This window comes from Mesitornis unicolor, unplaced genomic scaffold (assembly GCF_000695765.1).
Source record: "Mesitornis unicolor isolate BGI_N332 unplaced genomic scaffold, ASM69576v1 scaffold32249, whole genome shotgun sequence".
Taxonomy (NCBI): domain Eukaryota; kingdom Metazoa; phylum Chordata; class Aves; order Mesitornithiformes; family Mesitornithidae; genus Mesitornis; species Mesitornis unicolor.
Window position 1 is genome coordinate 3,186 of NW_010209918.1, and position 8,715 is coordinate 11,900.

Genomic DNA, 8,715 nt, shown 5'->3' on the forward strand with positions numbered 1-8,715 from the left:
TCTGCTCTTCATTGTGTTTTCATGATTGATTTTTTCTGGCCTGTTGAGGACTGCTGGGGGATGGGATTCTTTCTTTATGCAGAAATGTTGGTTAGATAGCGTCCATAGTGGGTTTATGTATGCAGCAAAATACGTAAGAGGAAAAAAGGAATTCTTCTTTTAAACAAGGAGAAATAAGATAAGATTTGGTGTATTTCACAACCATGGGAGAAAAGAAACATGGAAAAGAAACAAAATGTACCTACACTTTATACAGTGAGAACTGTTTTTCCCTTATCTTATTTTCCTTGATTTATCTTCTGGTTAAGATACGAAAAAGAGGTGCAAAGTACCAGGCACAGACTTGTTCTGTGACCTGTGGTGGATGATGTAATCTCTCTTTGCTGCAGCTGAATGTACGAAACATGAAGAAATCTCATGGAGTAGAAAATGTGAACTTGAAGTGGAAATGTCAAAGAACAGTTTATAAAAGTTAGTTCCACAAAGTGGCTTCCTAAGGATTCAAGTGTCTTTGTTTTCATTATCAGTTGTGTTACATTTTCCTGGGAAAAAAAAAAAGATAGAGTTGAGATAACATTTGGCAGAATATTGGGTTTTGCTAATGAAATCCTGCAAAACTCAGATGAATGCATTTAGTCAGAAGGATGAGGGAGCGTTCAGTTTTTTGCTTTTTCTGCAAAGGAGCTAAAACCCCTTGTTTGGAGGCAGCATTGCTGAGGTTGGCTGGATGGCCTTAGGGCCTGGGTACTTCAGCCCTTCATGGTGCAGGTTGGCTGTTCTGATGATGGCTTAGAACAGCTCTATAATAAATGCCAGTGTTGCAAAGTAAATGCTTTGCTGGTTTATTTGTGTAGGCATTTTACTGATAACAGCAGATCCACATAGAGCAGTTTCCCTGCCCAGCTGCCTGCTTGTCACTACGCAAGTTCCTTGCAGTGGCTGTTTGCATGTCAGCGTGTTGAGTTTGTAACCTTCCTATCTGTGCCATTTTGCTTGATTTTTCCTATGTTAAATATAGCTCTGAGGGGCTGTCAGCTTGACTTTGATAGGTTACAGGGGACCTTCAGCACTGGCAATGTTTTTGCTTTGGTTCAAAAGGTTTACGTGTCCCCGTTCCTTACACTGGCAACCAGCACAAGTTTTAGGACATCTGAACCCCTGACATAAGATCAGAGGGTTGATGTGCATTATTATTAGGTTAACTTTTGAAATTGCATTCAATTTTACATCTTCTGTTCAATTAAGAAAACTAAAGAACAAAAAAGTGGGCCATAACAAGTGGCTGAAAAACAGTTGCACATGTGTTGAAAATATTGTTCTACTGCGCGGTTCAACCCTAAGTTTCACCTTAAAGGTAGTTGAGTATTTTTCAACTATAACATGGTTGAAAAGTGTTCTAGAAGATCGTAAACATGCAATACAAATACAAGCATCCTCTAGCAGCTTTAACTTGTCTCTGAATTACTTTTTTCATTTAACTTCCTGTACCTCTAATTTCCCTCAATGTGTATGTCTCATCTTGTGATAAAAGCTATATTAAAAAATAGGCATCAATTCATGAGAGGCTTGAAATATAATGAATATTTCTACTTAATCTTTAGCTTCCTGGCCTTAAGACTTGCCAATGTCACTTTATTTACCTTTTTGTCTTTCTAAATTAGCTGCTTGCAAAAAATATTGTTACTTCTGTATGTGAGACTGTGCAAAAAAACCAGTCACAAAAGTCTCAGAATTAGGATTACTTTGTGTGATACGTGCTATACCATGGAGTCAGGTCTAATGCAGTGATCAGATATATACAGTGTAAATACATTTGGCCTATTTATTCTCAAACATTTCTGTTAGCAGACATGTGTGCGCTGTTATTTCTGTTAATATCCTGGTGCTGGTCTGTTTCTAGAACAAATATCTAACTTATGGCACCCTTAATTTCTTTCTTTTATTCAAACAGGTTTGGAATATCATTTGAGGTTCAGGCCATCAAATTTCATACAATGTTTATGGACTGCAGCGGTCATTTGGGAACCTGTATGATATTCTTCAGTGGTCAAAATGAGTTTTGAAAGGAGCCATTCAAGGCTTTTGAAAGTTCTCAGCATGTGATGTTTTGGCTATGAAAAGAATTCTCTTTTTCCTGAAGTTAGTCACTAGAAAAACAGTTGAGAAGGCATAGCTCTTCTCAGTTGTTGCCTTGAGCATTTCGTTTAATCTCTGCAATAGCAAAGGAATAAAATCTCTTGTGTACAGCTAAGTTTTCTTCACCAGAACCCTTTATCTTTTAAAGAAAAGGGGAGAGGAAATATAAAGAAAAGAGAGAGGGAAAAAAAAAGGTATTTTTAAGAAACTATTCACATTTTTGTCATTTTGCTTTGATAATGTCAGTATTAATGATTCCTTCCTGCCCCAATGTAGTTACCATCTCTTAGGTAGTATTTTATAAGCTGACATCTATTTTTCTTCTAACAAAAATAAAAAGACAGTTACTCCTGACAAAACACTGGTGATTTTTTTTAGATACTGCATGCCTATGGATATTGTATGCCTGTCTTTATTTTTCTGAAGAAGTTAAACCGTTCAGGTATACCGAAGAGCATGAGATGTAATTGCTGTTGGCTGCAGAGCCTGTCAGTTTGTCTTAATAAAGCACAGGTTGTTGCACATTAATTCCTTGTGAACTAACCAAGAGAGTCGAAAAGTTACACAAGAATTTCTTTGTGCTTCCTCCTCAGTACAGGCCTAATTCTTCCCTCAGATAGGTAGTTCTTACAAGAGTAGTCTCTCTGAATGCTAAAGTAGTATATCATTTACTCTATACAAACCAGGGGAAAGGTCCCATTTCACCAGAAGGATCTCACCTAAACTGCTAAATAATATTTTGAACAACTTTATAGTATTTTCAACAACTTTCTAATATTCTAAACAACTTAATAGTTGTTGGTCATCGTATTTGATTTCTCCGCCCAGCCTGTGGGATTGCCCCAGCCCAGGTGCAGGACCTTGCTGTTGTTCTTGTTGGACTCCATATGGTGTGCACAGTCCCACCAATCAAGCCTGTCCAGGTCCCTCTTGGTGGCATCCCTTCCCTTCAATGTGTTGACCACACCACACAGCTTGGTGTTGTCAGCAGACTTGCTGAGGGTGCGCTCAATGCCACTGTCCATGTCACTGACAAGATGTTAAATAGCACCGGTCCCAGTGCCGACCCCTGAGGAATGCCACTCGTCACTGGTCTGCAGCACAGTGGAGGCACTGTGCAGATGATCGGTATATACCTCATAGGCTTCCACAGTGTGGTGTGTGAACTTGATGTCTGAAGGTGTATTGGATGACTAAAACTACTCTCAGAAGCTGCTTTGTTGTATAGTTTTGTCATTTTTTATTAACAGTTTTAATGATAAGTGTGTGTGGTGGACAAGGAGAAACACTGACATAGTTTTCTATAATCTTTTGTAGATCCAGAGAGGGCTTGTTATCTACATATGCTTCTTCAAAGGTGCTGATGAGGATCTTGTTCCAAAAATAGGTATGATACAATCCTTATAAATTCTTGTATCATTTGAAAAAGAAGAAAAGCAGTAGAAGCAGAGAAGGAAGGAGCTGTTTGGACAAGAAGTAGTCAAAAAGCCGTCAGATAGCATCAATCCAAATCAACCACCTGTCTGAAAGAAGAGCTTGGTCCATCTTGCTTCTTTTGACAGTTGTCCAAAGCTCTCACTCTGTCCATCTGCTCATGATCAACCTTTTAGAAAATCTATTCTTATGATGAAAACATTCTAGCAAACAGAGAAAGCGATGTATGTTTGACATGTTACATGTATAATGCAACAGGTTCAGTCCAGGACAGAACTGAATTTAGAGGAAAGTGTTCTAAAATAATTCATGACTTGATCTAAGGAGTATTATAACAGTGATCTTGGTGTATGTGGAGGATATTTAAAGTTATAGCCAGTAGAGGGAGTTGGGTGGATAACTAAAGAGTGTCCTTCCCATCTCATTTCAGAGCTATTCTATACACTTAGCATTTCAAGTGCGGTTTTCTGGTTGAGAAGTGGTAACAATATCTGCAGTTCTTTCCCTCTTCTCCACATGCACTTTAACATTTACATCAAAGTGGAGAAGATGCTGTGGATAAGGTCAAATGGTAGTGATTTCTCTCTTGACTCACTTGTTTCGGCTTGAGGCTTTCTGTTTGGTTTGGTTTTCTTTTCTACTTTTATTTCATCTCTTTTCCCTGCTTTCCTCCATCAGTAGCACTGGATCACCTGGGAAATTCCATGATGCCACCTATTCCAGATAAAAGTGCCCCTTTTCTCTTCTGTGGCTGGCTGATATTAGTGGTTTCACAAAAGGTTGTGTAACAGGAGTCTATTTCAGGCTGCTTGCTGGGGCCAGCAGAAAGACCTGGCAGGGCACAAGCACAGGTGCTATTGAAAATGCTGAGAGCAGGTCCTGGGGGGTTCTTTCTTGGTCTCGGAGGGCACAATCTTTCTGTGATGCTAAACTAAGTTGAAATCTTCGGGTGTATTTAAAGCTGTGATATGAAAATTGATTTTGTGCTTGTGAGAGTTTCATGGGAGTGTTAGTTGAGAATAATGTCCTTTTCAGCTGCGTGGCAGCTGAAACAGCCCAGAAAAAGAAAGTTCTGTTTCCTATTAGGAGATTCATCTATGATCATCCTCCTTAAGCATCTATCTTACAGAATATTTTTTCCTAAATATATTTTGAAACTGAGTGGTTTTGGTTCCTGAATCAGAACTCAGCTCTTTTTGCTTCAAACAACATTAAACTTTTATAGGTCTCGAGCCATGACTAGGATCCTCACAGCTTTTACAGAGTTGGAGGAAATTTTGGGGGAATAATTTGATTTGTTAAAGAAACATTCAAAATCCAATGCTAGTAAATGCATCAGTTTTATTTGCAAGTTTATATATTCTGGCTTATGGGCCAAATTGCATCTCTGATCTTGCTGCCCGTCTCCTCTCTCAAAAGAGAAGCTGGCACCTGCACGTCTGGAAGTGGAGCCCTGAAGGGCACTCACTCCACTTGAGACCAAACTGCTGAGCTGTGGCTTCAGCCCAGGTCAGCGCTGGGTCCTGCTGCAGGCCACTGCAACCAGAAGGAAAAGTCAGGGCAGAAACTTCTCCAAAGTGCACCGAAGGCGGTATCGGCTCCTCCAATGTGTAGTGTTGTGCAAATTTTGCCTGTCAGGCAATTAAGTTAGATACACTAATTGGGTCCTGGGTTCCTTTGGATGTTCCAGCTAGAATCAGCTTTAGGAATTCAGGCAGCCAACCACTTTCCCCCACCTTTAGACATATTATATTAATATAAATATATTATATTAATATAAATATCCTTCACATTCTTCACAATACTCAAACATCTTAGTTGATTAATAGTGTTTATTGAGTGACCATGTTTCATTTCATTAATAAGCAGTTTCTTTTATTTGAATAGTTTGTCACACATTGCCATATTTGTTGCATCTTGTTTATGGTGTTATATTAGGTCCTGTTTAATTTACTTTAGTTACGCTAACTCTCATTTTATTTTTATTTGCAGTCAATATGCTGCTGAATGTTAAATTAAGTGAAAATGAAAGCGGCGAGTACTTTTCTGTTCTGGATTTACCAGGCGATGTGCTAATTATACCACAGGCTACCTTGGGTGGTAAACTGAAGGGAAGAAAGATGCAGTACCATGCAAACATTGAAAAAGAAAAAGGGCTGGAACTTTATTCTCAGTTTGTGACTTTGTGTGAAAAAGAACTGGCTGCCAATGCCAAATGCGTGGAAGCAGGTGTTCTTGTCAAGCACGGCACGTATGGAAACAGGCAGGTGTTCAAACTGGACACAAACGGACCTTACACTCATCTGATTGAATTTTGAAAAGAAGACATTATATCCTGGATACTGTACTGGCTTTCAACTCTTGTCTCTTTTTCATTTCTAAGCATTAATGTACTTAAATGGTTTGGGAGGTACAGTGTAAGAAAGACTTTCACTTGTGTGCTGGTGTTGCCAATCCCATTAAATAGAAGGAGACTGCTTTGTGATAATGAGTATGTGTTTTATATATCCATATTCATCTATGTGTGCTCAGAATAATTCTTAACATTCATCCACTGAAGATGTATAATCTGGAAGGTTTTATTAACAAAAACGGGGTAATACATACGTTCCTTACTACAAAATAATGACAAAAGTATTACATGTATTAGCTATTGTACACTTGAGGAAGCAAAGTTTATAGACAAAAAGAAGAATGCTGTAGATGTACTTATTTGTTCCCAGATTCCCTGAGCCAGACAATTATTGTCTTTCTCTTTTCTATCTATAAAATAGCAATGCCTTCTAGCTAACAAATATATTGAAAGCACAAATTCACTGAATGTTTAGCCTCTTAGAGAGTAGGTACTAAATAAGAAAGTCCATCCCCCTCACACAGAGAGTGTAAGGGTGGGATGCTAAAGGCAGTACTAGGACTGAACATGGGCTGTACAGGCAATAAAAAGTGAGGCGCATCTAGAAGCTGAAGTCAAGGCAGCACCACTGGGTTGCTTGCTTGAAGTTTGCACTCTGAATCTCCTCTGATGCGTTTTGATGGGCTGCTTGGTCTGTGTCCTTGTTACCTTGGTCTTGTCTACTCAATTCTTTCATAACAGAGCCTCAGGAAAAGGACTGAAGCATTCAAATGAAAGCAAAATAAAAATGGTACGATGTACGCTGCCATCGCATTGTTCCCTCTGTCCCTGTTATCTCCTTCCAGCTTTTTGTCTACTGAATCTGCCAGGCAGAGAATAGCTTATACTTCTTTTATATACAGTGTTGGCACATTTGTTACTGTAATAAACATTATTAACAGATGGTGTTAAGAAGATATAATGGGAAATTCTGCCTTGTAAGGCAGTAAGGACAGAACAGCTGCATTAAAATGTGGCAAATTCAAAACTGATTGAACAGCATTCATCCTAAGAGTCAAGTTTCTCTTTTACTGCAGCATCATGGTTTTTGAAGTCAGTAATTTAGAAGGGTTCCAAGTGAGATTAGACAATTACATGGTTTGCAGTAATTATCCTGAATGCCCATTTAAATAATAAATTCCTTTGGAAAAGCTGTAAAACTTTGTGGTTAGCAAGCATGCCAGCTTGTGCAATCTTAAATTATGGGTCAGTACTTACAAATATTCTGTCCTTATCTTTATTTAAAAAAACCATTACTGAATGTGTAATCTACAGGCTCAAATTGTGCTATGAGAATCACATTTTTTGAGCAGATTCTAAGCTCATAGTTTTGATAAGAGAGTAATGAAATTTTTCAAATTAACCTAATATATGGTTGATAGTTATGAAATAGCCAAGGATGTTGAATTCCTGGCAGTTGGCATGCTCACAGTTGAAAACAACTATTCACACAAATGTCCTGGAAATATTATCTAGGTCCCAAATGTTGTATTTATTCATTAATAATTAACAGTTATGATAGACACAATATGAGTCATATTCTAGGTTCTTACTAGTGACATTTAAGTAAGATTGTCCTGATGTGAAGAACTAATACAAATTAATTATGGTCTGTGTGCTTGAAAAAACTTCTTTTATTCCTCTTTCTGTTGGAGGCCAGATCCTAAAAAGTGCTGAGTAATAGCACTTTTCACTGACCTTGCAGGAATTGCGGGTATTCAGTATATCTCAAGAATTGATCCTTTTGAGGTATAGCACAAAGTCTGCAGGTTTTAGTTTTTTCTCTTTCTCCTGGCTCCAGAAGGATCTTTGGCAGCCTGACGATTCATTTGCTGTATTTCAAGAACTCTGCAAGTTCTGAGAGGGATGAGCTCAAAAATGTTTAGTGAAAAACAAGACTTCAGATCAAACTCTGTCTCGTACTGACCCCTTTATAAAACATGCATAAAATTATATTCATTTCAGTGGTTCTTGGGACAAGGCAGAACTCTGGAGTTTCTGTAAAAAGGAGGCATCTTTGTGTATTATCTGCCCATTTCTGATTTGTGTATCAATCTTGGGATACTGATTTCTGCTGTCTTCTGCTCCAGCGATTGGCAGCTTGTTGAATGCTGTGTCCTTTGTACTGCTTTATTTATATCTACTATTGATTCACAATCCATTAACTGAAAGAAGCCATTTCTGAATAACATGATGGACCATACTGATGAAAAAATTGATTAAAGTTACTTTTTTCAAAGCCAAATGCTCATTCCTTTCTGCCATGAATATATGCTTGAAACAGATGACCTGACACTGCTTTAAATAGTTCCTCTTCTGTGACTAGACAAAAGCTCAAATAATTATCCTGTTCTATACTTAGAGAATATCTATTGGAGAGTGCTTAATATTCCCCAGTTCCTTGAAATAAACTCTAAAATCAGGAGTCATCATTACGCTCCTCTATTGTGGCCTCCGATTCAACTGCCACACAGAAATTGTGATATCAGGTTGTTGTGGCCGTGTTTGCAGCATACACACCCAGCGTGTCTCAGCCGAGCGAGCATGGACTATGAACTGTGCTCATAAAACTAAAGAGTTCAGGTGCAATAGCTTGTTTTCTAGTCAGCAGTCTTCCTGCTTCCTTCCCATGCCCTTTGTGGAAACATTTGCCTCTGCTGCTACATACAGTGTGCAACATAGAGATTTTAATCCAGAATTGCAAAGTAATAACCAGCATGGAGCCCAGTAATACTGGTAATAATGCTGCAACT

At 38.4% G+C, this 8,715-nt stretch overlaps 1 protein-coding gene across 1 annotated transcript; it reads left to right on the forward strand.

Annotated features, from left to right (window-relative positions):
* Positions 1–443: 443 nt before the first annotated feature.
* On the forward strand, positions 444–5,906 carry DTD2 (D-tyrosyl-tRNA deacylase 2 (putative); the record flags this gene model as incomplete). Its single annotated transcript, XM_010193019.1, has 3 exons — positions 444–471; positions 3,454–3,523; positions 5,563–5,906. Coding segments are annotated over 3 exons (424 nt in total), but the record flags the coding sequence as incomplete, so codon positions are not given.
* Positions 5,907–8,715: the final 2,809 nt, after the last annotated feature.